General features: G+C 43.6%; 1 protein-coding gene across 3 annotated transcripts in view; it reads right to left on the bottom strand.

Moving 5' to 3' along the window:
• The window catches only part of BCL2L11 (BCL2 like 11), a 42,713-nt gene extending 25,256 nt beyond the window's left edge, over positions 1 to 17,457 (bottom strand). Inside the window, exons 1-2 of one of the 3 annotated variants that reach the window (XM_068232280.1) lie at positions 17,140 to 17,457; positions 6,771 to 7,167 (exon numbers count right to left, since the gene is read on the bottom strand). In XM_068232280.1, the coding sequence (XP_068088381.1) occupies positions 6,771 to 7,152 (382 nt within the window). In that variant the 5' untranslated portion in view covers positions 7,153 to 7,167; positions 17,140 to 17,457. Of the gene's footprint in view, positions 1 to 6,770; positions 7,168 to 14,718; positions 14,973 to 16,671; positions 16,764 to 17,139 lie in introns of those variants that run through there. The other 2 variants (XM_068232282.1, XM_068232281.1) reach the window with 2 other exon arrangements.
• Between the last annotated feature and the right edge of the window lie 314 nt (positions 17,458 to 17,771).

The raw sequence follows: 17,771 nt of genomic DNA, 5'->3' as shown, positions 1-17,771 counted from the left end.
CCGCTCGTCGCTATGGCGACGATCTAAGCAAAACAAGGAAGGCCGCTCATTGCGGCCTTCCTTGTTTATGCTGGGCGCCGGAGGCGATCGGAAGAACGCCTCCGGAGCGCCCTCTAGTGGGCTTTCATGCAGCAAACTTTCAGTTGGCTGCATGAAATAGTTTTTTTTTTTTTATTAAAAAAAAACCCTCCCGCAGCCTCCCTGGCGATCTCAATAGAACGCCGGGGAGGTTAAAGTAAACCTGAAGTAAAAATAAAATATGATAGCGTATATAATCTTAAATCTAAATAGGACCAAAGCCTCGTACACATTTAAGATTACTGTGACCCCCAGAGATCGGGGCTCGATCCCTCAGGTGACCACCTGGGCATGATGCTGTACAGACGTGGCATGCCTTCTGTTGCTTTGGAGGGGAGAACTATGCATGGTGCACAACCGAGCAGCTTCCAGCCAGCAGGGCGAGTAGGAGAACAATGCACTTGGGGGTCTTTACCACTCGCCTCGGGTGAGTTTACTTTAGTGCGTACGTAGTTTTACCTGGAATCCCATATCTTATTTGTATAGGTTAAAGGGAAGGTTCAGGGAGGGTGGGTAAAAAATAAAAATCAATTTCCACTTACCTGGGGCTTCCTCCAGCCCGTGGCAGGCAGGAGGTGCCCTCGCCGCCGCTCCGCAGGCTCCCGGTGGTCTCCGGTGGCCGACCCGACCTGGCCGGCTGCCAGGTCGGGCTCTTCTGCGCTCCAAGGCCCGGAACTTCTGCGTCCCACGCCGGCGCTCTGACGTCATCCGGGCTCTACTGCGCAGGCGCAGAACTACTGCGCATGCGCAGTAGAGCCCGGAGGACGTCCGATGACGTCAGAGCGCCGGCGTGGGACGCAGAAGTTCCGGGCCTTGGAGCGCAGAAGAGCCCGACCTGGCAGCCGGCCTGGCCAGGTCGGGTCGGCCACCGGGAGCCTGCGGAGCGGCGGCGAGGGCACCTCCTGCCTGCCACGGGCTGGGGGAAGCCCCAGGTAAGTGGAAATTGATTTTTATTTTTTACCCACCCTCCCTGAACCTTTACTTTAAAGACTGGGTTTGAGGCTGGAATCCCACTAGACCGCAGCTACAACATGGACAATCACAGCGGTTTTGATATATGATCCACTGCAGCCATCCCATTGTTCTCGTGATGGCAATTGTATTGAACAGCAAGGCAGACCTACCAGGTTTTATTTAGAGCAGCCCTCAAAGGGGAGACTGGTAGAACCTCTGCAGCACCTGTAGCAGATAGGGTGGACACAGAGGCGGGAGCAGAAACTTGTCCCCGGCCATCAGCAGGAATCAGCATATCTGACAGGATACAGAGAGGTGAATCAGGGACTGGCCAATATAGCTCTGCCCACTGTAGCTGATCCACAACTGGCTCACACCACATTCACCAACAAGGAAACCGTGCCCGATGATCCTCATTGCCCTGCATCCATCGAGGAGCCTGTACTATGCCTGTGGTATGTCTTTGTGTTGTCAGCACTAGTGAAAACAGATGTAGCTTTTGTAGAGCTCCTTCACACCCTGGCACTTTTGAGGAGGTGCTGTGACAAATGTATCCCTGTGGAATCATGCTCACTATAGCAATTTACACACATACATACATACAAACATGTGGCATCCTGGCAGCGATCACATTGCCATTCTCGTTTTCTTGAACGAGAATCACAAAGAGCAGTCACCAAAAACTCAAGCCGCAAATCTTGCGATCCAAGTGTGAACTAGGCTTAAAGAGAACCAGAGACGAAGCACCCTCGTGTATTTTATTACATTTATTACATTTATCAGTGGGAACATGACAGTAAACACCTACCCTGCTTTTAGTTTCATTGTTATCTGCTTAGTCTATTAGCAACTGTGATAAGAATCCACCGACTATTCAGTGTGAGGTTTGACCTGGAATCATAGCTGAGTCACTCTTCTGTGGAGTCTTTTCAAGCCCAAGCCTTCCTCCTCCTGGCTTAGATTTCCTGCTTTGCATACTGAGAGCTGTGGTCACATGGGAGGGGCTGCTCCCGCTGAGAGAGAAGCTCTGTGGCTGCAATATGATCCCTGTGTGCTCTATGTGCACTAGATACTGATGATGACTGCAGTTTCATTCCTATGAGAGACACTTTCTACAGGCAGCTGTACATCATACCAAAATGAAAGCACATAGATGAAAGGCTGCATTTAGCCTAGATAGCAGCATAGTCTCATATAGCCTAGACAGCACATCCAGAACAACTCCTAACCCGGAAGGAGAAGGGATATGAGCCGGCGGCCATATTTGATTTTTCCTGGAGCAATAATGGATAAAAAAAAACACTATAAAAGGCACACCAGAGCGGCAAAATTATCAGGTAGAGCATTTATTCTTTACAAGCTATCAACTGATATGTTTATTTTGTGTGAAACGTTCATCTCTGGTTCCCTTTAAGGTTTATTTAACATGCCGACGTAAGCAGCTTGAAAACTGGGGCAGTCAAATCAAATTCCTGATTATTTTGACTGCCCTAACTTAAAGAGACTCTGAAGAGAGTCTAAATTCTCTTTAACTTGTATTCCTGTCAAGGACCATAACCCAATTCCTGTCAAAGACCATAACCCCCGCTAAACGAGGGGTTTATACCCCCTAAATCCCCCCTGCAAAATCCACCAGTTTCTTGGTCGTGGATTTTGCTGCTCATGGAGGCAGAGCTATGAGCCGCAGCTTTGCCTCCATGCGCGTCAATCTGCCGGCGGATCTCCGCCTCTCCCCCGCCCCTCTCTGTGAAGGCAGATTGAGAGGGGCGGGGAGAGGCGGCGATTGACGCTCTGAGAGGCAGAGCTACAGCCATTAGCTCTGCCTCATTCAGGAAGCGCTCCCCGGACAGAGAGGGGGTTTGGGGGGTATAAACCTCTCGTTTTGCCGTGGGATAGCGGCGGTTTAGCAGGGGTTATGGTCCTTGACAGGAATACAAGTAAAAAAAAAAAAAAAAAAAGACAATTTATACTCTCTTCAAAGCTCTTTATGATGTCTAATAAATTTACATTTAAGAGGAACAACAAACAAAAATTCTAAAAAATTTAAAGTACAAGTGTATCCAAGTTTAAAATGTACATTTGTTCCAGAATAAAATGAACTACAAGTTTTTTTCCTAGGTTGCCGTCACTTACAGCAGGTAGTAAAAATCTGACAGGTTTGGACTAGTCTATCTCATGGTTGTATTGATATAAATAGAATAAGCAGAGACGTGCACCTTCTGTCCAATTTGTGAAGCTTTAATTCAAATTGTTGCAGTATACAATTCTTGCATAGATTGCCACTGATGTGTGCTTAGGAACAGCATTCAGTGCAGCCGTGGGAGTGGAGGTGGGCAGCAGCACAAAAGCGGGGCATGTGACAGCAGTTTTGCGTCCGGAGGACGCTTGGTCACGCTGCCTTCCACTGTTCTCATGGTTTCTTCCATCTGCCAAAATGGTGCACAAGGGGGATTCGGGTGACCAGGATCTTTGTGTAAAACCTTTCCATGGAGTGCTTTTGTAAAATATAAAAGGAAGTATTGAGTATCCCTCTTGAGGAGATGGGCTAGTCCAAAACCCATGTTACCACTTACTACAAGAGACTGCAACATAGGAAAAAAAAAATGTTTAGAGCATTTTAGACTGAGAAAAATGTCCTTCTAAAGGTGGCCATACATGGTACAATTTTTTCATCCAATCTTACCAATTCTATGTAGTATAAGGGAACTGCTTACATTATCCTCTCAGTATATTCACTTAATTTACCCTTATACTACATAGAAATGGTAAGATTGTATGAAAAAAATTGTACCATGTATGACCACCATTATACGTACACATTTGTACAATTTTTTTTACTGGTCCTTTAAATTTGTATGCAAGCCAGCATTATTAGCATATAATTAACATTAGTGTTAGCACCTACATGAAGAGGTTGTAAAACTGAAGAACAAATGCCCCCATGTAGCCCACATTCCACAAGTCCTATTTGTACCTCCTTGCTAGTACAATGTAATTATCTTCTGGAAGTAAGCAAGCAACCAACCAATGTGCGAGTATAAAACAGAAAATTGGCAAGGACATTGAGGAAAAAAAACCCATGCAAATTGATATCTCCTCAAACAGGATAGCTGCAGGGATTACAAACACCTGTGCCGACAATACTAAACTTTCACCGAACAAATTCCAATAAGAAATGGACTGCCAGGTGGCAGATGTATCACATAGCTGGAAACAAGAAATATCTTTGCAAAGAACCAAACGGCTAGCTGTGACGAGCAACAAAGTGTCCACATCTTTATATATGCACACACCGTAATGGCTAGACAAATTACTATGGATTTCAGGAGAGAGCTGTACATTTTGAGGGACTCCACTGACAAGAGTTGCCAGTTGTAATTTTCAAGAAGTAGTATCTATTTGGCTATTGGGATTTGCCCAGCCCCAGTTTATGTACTTTGTTTTTGCATGGTAAAGACAACCCGTATTTTCTTGCCACTATCAATTAAACTTTGGTTTGTAAACATACCAACAAGTCACTTGACCATCTGTCACTGATAACGTGGTAACATTTAATCAGTTAGTGACATCAGTTACCTGTAGGTCAAGGGCATAGATGCTTCCTCAGGTACAGAGGGTAACATCAACAGGAAATGTCTGTTTTCAACGATTAAAAGGTTCTCAGAGCTAAAATTTAATTCAAAATGTCACTACAACCACAAGCTTTCAATTATGGGGAAATGGAGGGGAGGGGGGGGGGGGGGGGGAACTCCCCCAATACATTTAATATATTGAATCAGTGCCTGAAGAGTCTCTGCAGCATTCTCTTTAACCCTCCTGGCGGTCAATAAAAACCACCAGGGGGCAGCGCAGCACTATTTTTTAATTATTTTTTTTTTAATCATGTAGCTAGCCTAGCGCTAGCTACATGACAGCTGCTGTGCAGCGGCATCCTCCCACCCTCTTTGATCGCCTCCGGCTACTAAGCCCGTCCGGAAATCCCGTTCTGAACGGGATTTCCATTAGGGCTTCCCCCGTCGCCGCGCCGACGTCACCGGGAGTCCCGATCCACCCTTCAGCCCCGCATTGGGTCTGGGGGGGGGGGGGGGGGGTATGTGAGCGGCGGCGATTGGGCAGTACACGCAGCTAGCAAAGTGCTAGCTGCGTGTACAAAAAAAATAAATATGCAAATCGGCACAGCAGGGCCTGAGAAATCCTCCTGCGCGGCATGAGCTCGGGCTTACCGCCAGGAAGGTTAATTGAGGTCTTAGTGTACGATACTACAAGTCCAACTGGCTAGATAACTTTCACTGAAAAAAATAAGGATAATAAAACTTTTTTTTACATCTCTGCTTGAAGGAAGGATCCACGGAGAGAGAAAAAAAATAAACACACTAATCCACTTACCTGGGGCTTCCTCCAGCACGTGGCAGGCAGGACGTGCCCTTGACGCCGCTCAGGAGGCTCCCGGTCTTCTCCGGTGGCTCAACCGACCTGGCCAGGCCGGCTTCCAGGTCGGGCTCTTGTGCGCTCCAACGTGCGTCTCACGTGGTCGCGCTGACGTCATCGGACGTCCTCCAGGCTGTACTGCGCAGGCGCAGAACAGCCTGGAGGACGTCTGATGACGTCAGCACGACCGCGTGAGACGCACATTGAAGCGCACAAGAGCCCGACCCGGAAGCCGGCCTAACCAGGTCAGTTGAGTCACCGGAAAAGACCGGGAGCCCCCGGGGCGGCGTCAAGGGCACGTCCTGCCTGCCACGTGGTGGAGGAAGCACCAGGTAAGTGGATTAGTATTTTTATTTTCCGTGAACCCTCCCTTTAACAAATGCATTAAAAAAGCAATCATACATTGATGTTATTTTAATGCATTTAAGTAAACCGACTATTTGTAATGCTCGGTTACCTTATCTGCACTATGTCCCCAATAAAATGAAGTTCTGCTAACTCCCAGCAGATTAGAAGCAGAGTGGTGCTATGCTGGGGCTCAGTAACGATGCAATTTACATAACAGTATTGGCAAGGCTGGCAATGCAACAGAAGCAGCACTGCCGATTCACTTTTTTCTTGCCAACCCAAATTATACTATTTTTTTTTTTATACTTTTTTTTCTTCTTCACAATGACCTCATTCGGCTGCGCGCCAATATGGAAAGTGTTCAATTGCAACAGATTTAGTAATTTCAGAGTTATTTTTAAGTATATGTGAAATCTCCTCCACTACAGAACTTACCTAGATCTCCAATTCAACACCATTTTTTGGGCCTCATAAAAAGATCTGTACTGGAAACATTCCGATTTCTAGTTCCTTCATTGGGTAGCAGGCTGCTAGCTGGCACATTACACAATTCCAAATTAACTTTGTAACAGCAAGTAAGACTGTTTACATTACAACAGGCAGTGATAACCATAAGTACAGATATGTTGTACACATACTGTGGTCTGTTGCAGGATTCACTGCCACTTCAGAACAGATGAAAGGCAAAGATTTGCAGTCTGGAAAAAAAGTTGTATCTACATGTCTTGCCTGGTAAAAAAGGCAAAACCGGACTGGCATGAACAAGTAAGAATGGATTTAATTTCAGTTTCAACAAAATTCATAACCACACCACATTAAACAACAACAAATTCAGCACAGATACTTGACAAGAGGGAATTAAGATCCTTACACTAAGATATGTAAACTCACAAAGCCTTCACATCAACATGTTCCATTAAATATAAAAAGGAATATGTAGAAAAAAAAATGTATTAGCTTACCCATTACAGATAAATAATGGTTGAAGGCCTGGCACGGAAGGCTTGGTGTCTGGGTGGCTTTATCGCAGTATTGAGGTGCAGGACTCACATCAAAAGAGAAGTATCCACTAGAAGTCTTAGAAACAAGTGATGATCTTCTCACCAGTATATCATGTGGAGAACGGTTGGCAAAAGAATTTGGACTGTAAGGTGATCTACCAGGACCCCAAGGTGTACTGGCTGAAGAGCTCCCTCCCTCATCAGAATGATGTACTTGGAAAGGGCTGACAAGGGAAGTAGGGGCTCCTCTTCTGAGTGGTCGGTGCGGAGTGCGTCTGTTTGCTTTTATCTGATCATCTCCTCCACTGCACTCCGGGTTTAGCACCTGTGGTTGTTTGGCCATTTGGTCTTTTTAATACTGCAAATCAAGAAATAAATGAGATTAGGAATATGGTATGCCACATTCACTATTAGCTAAGAGCAGCACTAACAAATGCCTTGGGTATACACCAATCAGTTGTAGTAAAACGAAACCATCCAAAAATGACACGACTTGTGTACTTTTTAAAGTGTAACTGTTGGGCATAAAATCAAATTCTTTATTTTCAACTGGTAAACAAGTAATTAGGATGCTAACCAGGCAATCCAAAAGTTAAAAATCACTTTTACTTATCCATTAAACATTCCCCAGTTTCCCTGAGTCTTATTTGGTACATCTGCCACACAAAGGAAGTTGCAGGGCATGCTGTTTTTTTTTCCTTCCTTACTTTCCTCCCCTTTTACCTTCAGACATAACTAATGCAGCCTGATTGGCTGAAGCCTCCCTCCAGTTTTCCCCTCCCACACCTCTGTTCCTTGTTGATTGGTCTTAAAATGGAAAAGCCTAAGAAGGATTTTTTCTTTTTTTTTACTGTAGAAAAATTACTAAAATCAAAATGTGGACAGAGCAATGCATAAGTTATGTAAGTAGAGCAAGTATTTATCTACTTATATATGTGTGTTTTTTTTTTTCTGAGATAGTATGGCTGACAGCTCCTCTTTAACCACTTTAAACCCGCCCGTACGAATTTCTCCGTCCCTTTTTCCATCCTTTCACCCCCAGGGACGGAGAAATCCGTACTTTCCGCACTCCCGCCGCTGCCTGCGCTCCCGCTCGCTCTAGCGCGGACTCCCGCGGGTAAACACGCCGCTCGCCCGGAGATCAATGAACAGGAAAATCCATTCCCGTTCGTTGATCTAAGCCCCGCAATGATCTGCTGCTTTGCCGATAAGCAGCGCGATCATTGTGGGGAAAAAAAAAAAAAAAACAACAACTTACCCAGCCTCCAAGTACTTCCTCCAAGCGACAGGAAGGAAGCTTGGAGGTTGCATTAAACAAAAAGTTACTGTTGCCATCTTGTGGCCAAATAGTAAAACTACACCCTAAAGCATTTTTCACATACAAATTCATTACTTATACACACAAAATTAACTCATCTCCCACACTCCCCATTTTTTTTGTAATTAAAAAAAAAATTACAATTAAAAAATAATACATAAATAGTTACCTTAGGGACTGAACTTTTTAAATTTTTATGTCAGGAGGGTACAACACTGTTACTTTATAAACTATGGGCTTGTAATTAGGGATGGACGCAAAACTGAAAAAAATGCACCTTTATTTCCAAATAAATATTGGCACCAAACATTGTGATAGGGACATAATTTAACCGGTTTTATAACCGGGACAAACGGGCAAATACATTTCATGGGTTTTAATTACAGTAGCATGCATTATTTAAAAACTATAATGGCCGAAAACTGAAAAATAATGAATTTTTTCCCACATTTTTTCCTATTTTCCCATTAAAACATATTTAGAATAAAATAATTTTTGGCATAATGTCCCACCTAAAGAAAGCCTAATTGGTGGCGGAAAAAACAAGATATAGTTCATTTAATTGTGATAAGTAACGATAAAGTTACAGACGAATGAATGGAAGGAGCGCTGAAAGGTGAAAATTGCTCTGGTGCTCAAGGGGTAAAACCCCTCAGTGGTGAAGTGGTTAAAGGAATCAAACAAATTGCAAAACTGGTTTACTTACCTGGGGCTTTCTCCAGCCCCTCTCAGCTGTCTGTCCCACGATGGTCACATCCGCAAGCCCGGGTCCCCGCACGGTGCAGAGGCCGACCTCGAGGTCGTCCTTATTGCACCTGCGTGAAGCACTGCTGTCAGTCAAGCCCACATTGTCAGCAACGTACTACACAGGCGCAGGACGCTATTGCGGACGGGAACAACACGAAAAATAGGCGTGGCCAGGCCTGTCAGCGAAAACAAAACTAGCTGGCTGCGAGGGCACGGGACGGCTGGAGGTAGAAGCCCCAGGAAAGAGAAACTGATTTTTTTTTATTCCTGGCTTAAGTGTCCTTTTAAATGTGTAAATGTGACTTTTTAAAAGCCAAACATTATAGATTTACCTCAGTAGAGAGAAACCTCTGGATAATTCAAAGGTTTCCCCATCCCCCCACTTGAGTTCATCGTTTTAGCACTAGGACCCTCAAACTAAACAAGGGCTTGTTGAATAGGTTTATGCAGCCCCACTGCACAGGCGCAAGATGGGCCATGCTCCTTTACAGACATAAATATACAACACAGAGGTGTGCAGAACAGACGGGGTCCTGGGCAAAGAGTGTCCCTGCCGGCAGCAGAGGGGTCATGGAGGATTCAGAGGCTTCCCTCTATGGAAGTAAATTGTGTCCATTAAATTTACAGGTTTTGCTTTAAACAGTATCAATTTCAACCGATTTATGTAGGATGTTTCATCTAATGAAAGCACATTTTCACTGAGTGGTGGGGTAATCAAGGTCACATAGCACTGTACTGCATGAGAGGAACATTAGGAGTTAGCATGATTATTTTTTTTAATCAGATTTATGCTGAAATCTAATTTCCCAAACCAACCGAAATTTATTACCAAATCTAAACCCACATTGTTTTGGTTGTAAAATATTTTCATTCTGCCTCAACAACATACAGCATAGAAATACTGGACAATCTCAGGTTTGAGTGGACAATACGTGGATCGTTACCGATCGGGCAGGGAGACCAATGCCCTCGACCAGAGCTCATCTGAATCAATTGAACAGGCCTGATCGCAGGTCAAAGCACTGAGGGGGCTGCTGTACACACGCTTGATTCTCGACAGGGAAAGAAATTGACCGCCTCTGTCGAGTTTAGTGTGCGTGTGTGTACACATGGCTTTACAACAAGCTTAGGCCACCATTTGTGGAGACAAGCAGACTGATGCCACTACACAGCCCCACCCCAGACCTGTTTCAAGATGCCCTGCATCATGGGAAGCGCTTTTTCACAAGGTTTCTCAATCAGAGGGAAGTTTTTAAAACTCTAAATATAGATTGTGTCAAAAGAGGGATTAAAAATAAACACACTTCCCTCATCTCACTGTCCTAAGGCACGCAGGGAGAAAGATGCCTTAAAGCCTCACCCTCCCAGATTCTTAATGTTAGTAAAGGCTAATTAACGCTGCAATTAGGCCTGCAACGGATCCCAGTAGCAGCACTTTTCTAAGCACTTATGATTTGAAAAGCTCTAGCTACTGTGATGCTATGTATGTGATACAACTTCAGCAATGTGTGAAAAAAAATAAAAAATAAATCACAAGTGCTTAGAAGGAGGGCTGCATGTGGGTCCCAGGTCATATTTATACAGTGTTCCGGATTGATGCAGCGGTTTCAGAGAAATTCCCTTTGGAACAATCAGTCACATGACCTAGAGTCTGTAAAATGTGTATTTTCGAATTGTGAATGACGACCATTGTAACACATTGTACTGACAAGGGAGCACTGATGTACATAAGAGGTACCAACTCTTTACCTGTATGTTTTCTTTTCTGAAAAACAAAAGAAAAAAAAAAAAAAATCATCACTAAGCCTTCTTTTACACAAACGGCTGAACTGCTCTTGCTTGTGTGGCAGTTCAGACTCCCAGCCACAAGCACCTTTCTACTGCAATTAAATGCAGCCTACTGGTAGCCGTTTGGTAACACCATGCGAGTCTGTTTGAAACAAGGTGGCGTTACCCCACAAACCATGAAGCACCATCTGTCTGATGCAACTCCATGGGGGGCTGCCTGCCCATTGCCCGTGCCATGCACAAGTGCCCAGCCAGTGATTAGGAGTAGCCGACAACCAGTGAAATCACCACCTTCAGCTGCTTGTGGAAAACAGGCCTTGCGCTTCTTCTAATCTCAATAATGCTGGCCTGCTGCACTACTTCCTGGTCATGGGACTAGCCCCACCCTCCCTTACTGCTGCTCTGCTAATAACTGAGTGAACAGATGAAAGCATATTTCAATTACAAGACACTGAGGCTTCAAAATAAGCATATGTGAACTGGGATAAGCAGGAGTTGAAGAAACCACTTCTGAAAATGCACTGTCCGTTTACACCACATGCAGTCCAATACAATGACCTCAATTCACTAAGCTTTATCAAACACTTTATCAAACGTTTGATAATTTACCTCATGGGTAAAATCTAATTTTGAATTCACTAAGGTGTTATAGATTTATTGAACGTTTTATCGATAAAACATTTGATAAATATATAACAGCTTAGTGAATTCAAAATTAGATTTTATCCATGAGGTTAGTTATCAAACGTTTGATAAAGTGCTTGATAAAGCTTAGTGAATTGAGATCAATGTGTCGCGTAAGGGGGAAAATATGCTAATACAGTATATCATGGATTGATGTCCAATGTTCACAAAAGTGCAGCGCAATACTCCTCAGCTTCTGCATTTCCATGCCCGATAAATTGTATTGGCTATCCAGTATGATTTAATGTGGATAGTATGAACTCAGCCTGTGAGCAACCCATTACTAGAGACATCCTTCAGGTAAACGGGGCACTATCTGCACCTTGAGGTAACAGACATGTTTACATGTTTCCGCTGTTACCGGTTTAATTTTTTTAATTTCTGACGTAATTTCACCTGCACAGTAGCTGCCATCTTGCGGGTGGTGTGTGCAAATTGCACAAAATAAAGACTTCAAAGGAATTCAAAAGGTCTCCTGTGCTCCATGTAATGTCAGCAAAAAAAAAGTTAAAGAACAACTGTAGTGAAAAGGCTATGTAGGTTGCCATATTTATTTCCTTTTAAACAATACCAGTTACCTGACTGTCCTGCTGATCCTCTGCCTCTAATACTTATAGCTATAGACCCTGAACAAGCATGCAGCAGATCAGGTGTTTGACATTATTGTCAGAACCGACAAGATTATCTGCATGCTTGTTTCTGGTGTTATTCAGACACTACTGCAGCCAAATAGATCAGTAGGGCTGCCAGGCAACTGGTATTTTTTTTACAAGGAAATAAATATTTCAGCCACTATATTCTTGTCACTACAGTGGTCTTTAAAGTGGCAGAGATCAGTTTCTGATCCCACTGTTTCAGCTTCTACAAAAGAGGTTTAAATACAGATTTATATTAGTGTAATCAGGAAGTGACCATAAAAACGGATTCGCTCTCCTCTTCAGCAAAGGAGCAGCAAAGATGAGATAATAGGCATCTGTGCACTCAGTAGGTCATCTCACTTGAAAGTTTTTTCTTGTGCAAGGTTGATGTTAAACTAGCTATAGCTCACAAACTTGTCACACAGAAAAGATGGTTTCTATGAGTCTTTAAAGTGGTTAATAAGAAAAAGGTATACACGTTAAAAAAATTGCAAAAAAAACACAGTTTTAACTAATTTACTGTGAAAGCTTCTATGAACTATCCAAAGCCATAGGCAAAACCACAATGCTCATTTCTTGTAGGTAATTATTAGTTACACACAAGCTCTTTCAAAATTAGGTACTGCATTCTTGAACAAATAATACCTACAAAGTAAACCAATGCAGCCATGAATAGGAACTAAGGTGCAGCCAAAGATGTACCCAGTCTACACAAGCATGTGGAGACTCATAATGCAAAAAAATACCAGTACTGCCCCCCAACAGGTCATAAGCATTGATTACATAACACATGTACACAATGGCACTAAAAACAAACCTCATTCAACGACAACATATCTTGAAATACAGTACTCAAGAGCAGACATAAGACCGTTCTAAACAAAAAAAAAAAGATTCTTCCTTCATGAGTACGATAAGTTTCCTGTTTAAAGGTTGTCAGTCTAATTTTCTTTTGCAGAACATAATAGGTTCACAGTTACCGTATATACTAGAGTATAAGCCGACCCGAGTATAAGCCGACCCCCCAACTTTTACCTTACAATTTCAGAATAAATTATTGACTTGAGTATTAGCCGAGGGTAGGAAATGGAGTGACCTTATGGTGCAGAACAGAGCATTGTGCGGAGGAGTTGGCTGACTTGGAGGGGGTAGAAGGAACATATTTACATGGTACACAATCAGAGGTGATGAGGAGGCAAAGGAAGTGTGTGCCACTTCAGGACCAGGCTGCCCCCCCCCCTCTTCCCTGGACTGCTGCTCTGAATGACTGGCTGTGTTTTGCAATTTTTTTCTTCACTATGAACTTGTAAACTCTCTCAAAGACTAAAATGAATATATGGAAGACAGTATCTACAACACTTTCCTGAACATCTCCTACACCAACAGTTTTCCATATCTCTTCATAGATTCCCAAGTTAAATAACAAAGTGTACTCATTTCAGACACTAAAAACGCTTGGATATCTACAAAAATAAATATGACCTGTAAAGCTGGCCATAAATAGGTCAATAATGGCCCAATGTGATATGTACTACATCATTATCCAAATGGGAAGTAGCAGTTGATGTACCAATATATTGGTCACATTTCACCAAGTTTTTGCTGGAAAGTAACCTCTACAAGCATTGTACTGCTCACAGTGGTACTACGCTATGCGACTATAGATCGCCCACTCAAGGAATGTAATGCCATCCCAACCCACCCCCTTTTCAACCAAAATGATCTGTTTAAAACTGATCAGAATTTTATTGATCTTATATGTTCTGGCTAACAAAACTGATCAAATTCGGCACAGGTTGACAATTTCCCATATATGTTCACCCTTAGCCTGATAGACAGGATAGAAAAACAATTCACACAATAAGCTCTGCTATAAAAACAGAATGGCCTTAATAAGCATGGCACAGATCAGCCATAACAAAAGGGGGGGGGGGTCTTTACACCACTGTATACAAACACCATATATCACAGTTCCTACAAAATAACTACCGTATACTGTTTATACTGATCTCACAGAACCCAGTGTGCTGCATGATGCATCTGAGCACTGATCAACAAACAATTTATAATAATTTGATAAAATGACAACACGGTTCTATACTTCGTTTAATACCAAAAGTCTTGATTAGGCTCCCATATACTGAGAGTGAGGCCAACTAATAGTTGTTCACAGCTGTTAGGGACTGCACCTTTAGGTTAGCGGCGGCCAAAACGACAGTGCTGAAACACTCATTGCACTTTTAATTAGTCATCTGAAAGCCACCGAAAGTGCAGTATTATTACAATGTTGCCACAAGTGAAAGTTTTACCAGGATTATAAATCCCGATAAGCACTAGGTAACCTACCAGCCAGATCTGCCGATGCAAACTACGCCAGAAAACCTGAGCAAGCAGCAATGGCATAACTATTAAAACAGGCTTATAATAGCAAAATAAGGCACCAGTCACTTCTAAGCACTTAGGTTTCACTATACTGCCATGGTTTATTTAGGATTTCCACTATGCAGTCAAACATATGCCCTGATGTGAGCAAGGAAAATCCCCATACTTGTAATCCCCAAGAATTCCCTCTCCGGTTAATGTCAGGTCATGTCTGTATGCACAGGACACATTGTGACAAGTTTTGCACAAGACCTTGTCTACTCGATATTAAATGTCTTGGCTGGCAGTGCAGCATGCCAGTGTAATGTCAGTCTTTGACAAACAAGAAGACGCACAACAGTTGTCACAGCACCGGCTTAATCCAGTCTCGGTAGTAGCAACGCAGCAAGACGATAGGAAATCCCACTCATGACCATTTTCTAAAGAGTTCAGCTTTTTTTCCCGCAGCCCATGGAGCATATTCTGTATCTTCTTTACAATCAAAATAAGAAATGAAATAGAGACTGAAGTCAGCTTTGGTCTGTATCCTTGGTGTTGCATCAGCAGTCATGAAATATTAATAGTCTGATTTTCCAGGTCATTACAGGAGAGGGAGTGCTGAAATGTGAACAGCGCCTGCTGTGGTTCTAGTGACTGCAGTGATTCTCTAGTGAGCTAGCTTGGCAGTCCTCCCTGATCCAGCCCTATTGTTCTATGAAGTGCTGAGCACAGCAAGTCTTGCTCTGGGAGAGGTTTGGCACAAGCTGCCGGAGTTGTAGTAAAGTGTGTCACAATAGGCTAATAGTATAGTCAGAGCGCTCACTTCTCATTTCACTGGGGGAGGGGGAATACGGCTTTCACCTTTCTACTGACACAACCGAGTAGGAGACAAAAACACAGCGCAGAAGTGAATGTCCAGGCTAAACTAATAACCACACAAGCTGCACAAAAAAAACTGGGCACAATATACACAATAGTTTAGTTCCAAAACAAACAATTGAGCCTTATAAAATTAATGTGTTTTAGATTTCTAGGCATCCAGAGAGTGATCATTTCAAAACCAAAAGGCATTTTGAGGTCTTTTGTGTTCATGATTTTCACTTGTTTACCAAGTGTAGCAAAGTCAATCATCTCTGTACTATTGTGACTCAGAAGTTAACAGTTCCTTTTTCACTTTACAACAGTCAGTTACCGAACCTTCTTCACTTAACATCTTGATTATTTAAAATATAAGAAAAATGAATCTTGCGTAATCTAATGTCTATATTCATGACCCCACACAATAGGTAACAAGCAATGATACTGTGCTGGCATGTATAGACTACTGCTCATATCACAATTCAATAATAATCCAGTATGATTTTGTAACAGGACATCTCATAATACAGATGGGGAAACACAGCTACTACAGCTCTTGAAAATGTATCCCAAGTTGAAGCTTCAACCAAACTTTTCAGCAAGCGTAAATTTGTTCCTAAACAAATACATCAGCTAGCTGGGAAGGCAACAGTGTCCCCTTTAGCCAAGTCTTTGTTATGACTGGAGCAGCACTCTTTGTATACAATGTACTGTCACTTGACCACTGACAGTCCTATAAGGGAATTGTTTTCTACCACAAAGTCATGTGATTTTTCTACTAATAGTTGCAGTACATAAATTATACCCAAACAGATGAAAAAGTGAGCCATTTGCAGTAACACACTGAAGCACCATGTAACTATACCTACAGGTTGCTTTATTTCTTATATAAACTGATCACAGTCACCTTCCAAACTGACTGTACTACACACTGTTTAGCGAAAGTCCATTTTCATGCAATCTGCTCCCTCCTGATGTCAACAAAATAAACTGGCTGATCACTTACCAAGCAATCCATCCTAGAAGCATTAAGCCTGGTTACTAATGCTGGGCATACACGGCTCGATTTTCCTGCTCGATCGATTTGCTGCTCGATTCCACAGTCAATTGTCTTATCTTTTTCCATTCACTTCGATCTGGAATCAAGCGCAAAACTAATCGGACGGTAGATCGGACATGTCCGAAATTATCTATGAAGCCATCTTAATGGCTCAAAATCGAGCCGTGTATTCTCAGCATAAGGCGGGACGAAGGGTGCCCATTCACGGTACAATGTTTTCATCAGATGCAATCTTTTGACACATTTTTTTCAATCGAAAGTAATCAGACGGTAATAATAATCGATAAGCCAACATTCAGTGTTCGGTTCTAATCAACCATAGAATCAATTTAATATCGATTTCCAAACACTGCACAAAATCGATCGCATCAAAAGATTGCAGCTGATAAAAAAAAATAAAAATGGTACCTTTAACTGGCACTTTAAAGTCCACTATAACTGGTTTCGTCCTCCGTGCAGTTTGTCGTTACAGACCATCATCTATCAACCAGAACACGCCAAGCTGCAGTATGTTTGTTTTGATTGCATTTGTGCAAAAAAATCCGATCGACTAAAAGGCAACCATGTGTTGCGGATCGCTACTTCCTATGATAGCGATCTACAGTTAGCAGCCCGTGTACAGCCGCCATATAGAGACAGACAAGTGTCTGCTGCTAATCCCACTGGCGATCCAGCAGGCAGGACAGCCGAGTTGGGAGCCCATTGCACGCAGCACAGAGGCGGCAGCTCTCCCCGTGCTCCGATGTGCGCAGTAGCCGGCCGGCCGGCGGTGGGAGACGCGTCCGCTCCCCCTCCTCAGGGAAGTAGAATGATGATGGCCGCGCGCTACCCGACACTCTGTAACAAGAAGACAAGCCAGAGGCAGGCGGCACTTACATCACAGCTCGGGAGACATGGCCGCTGTGACCGGCGAGGGACGATGGCGTGTCACAGCGCAGCTCACACTCCGCACAGCCGCTCCAGCCAAGGCTGCTCAGGAAAATTTGCACTTCAGTGTTGTTCCACCGAGAAAGACTCTGAATCCGCCTTCCGTCACGCTACTGCTTCACTGCCGCCAATCAGGAGAGCCCTCTCTCGTGATCTCATCTCCAGACACCGCCCCATCCTGCCTTCAGTCTCTTGCTGTGGATTGTTTACGTGGGTTTTTTTTTTTCTTCTTCTTTTCTGTCGCGGCAGAAGTAGAGACTCGCGCCTGCCCTCGTGCGGGGTCACGTGCGCGGGCGCGCCAGAAGCGCTGCGAGAGAAAAGGCGGGGGTGCTAGAGACCCGTTCCCTGCCGGTGTCCTTCGCTGGCCCCTGTATGAGATCAGAGCCACAGTCACTGTCACGGCCCGGCCAGTTCTGTGAGTCACACAACACAACGGTCAGCGTGTACAGTACATCTACTTGTCAGAGACGTTATGTTGAAGTTATGCATTTCTAACTTGCCGTACTTCTCTACATGGTCCCTGCCGCCCTGAGCTACTGGAAGTCCACTGCAAGTGCCTTGTGTCACTGTCATTACTGCGA

Source organism: Hyperolius riggenbachi, chromosome 4 (genome assembly GCF_040937935.1).
Source record: "Hyperolius riggenbachi isolate aHypRig1 chromosome 4, aHypRig1.pri, whole genome shotgun sequence".
Taxonomy (NCBI): Eukaryota; Metazoa; Chordata; class Amphibia; order Anura; family Hyperoliidae; genus Hyperolius; species Hyperolius riggenbachi.
This window is presented reverse-complemented; position numbering and strand designations above follow the sequence as displayed.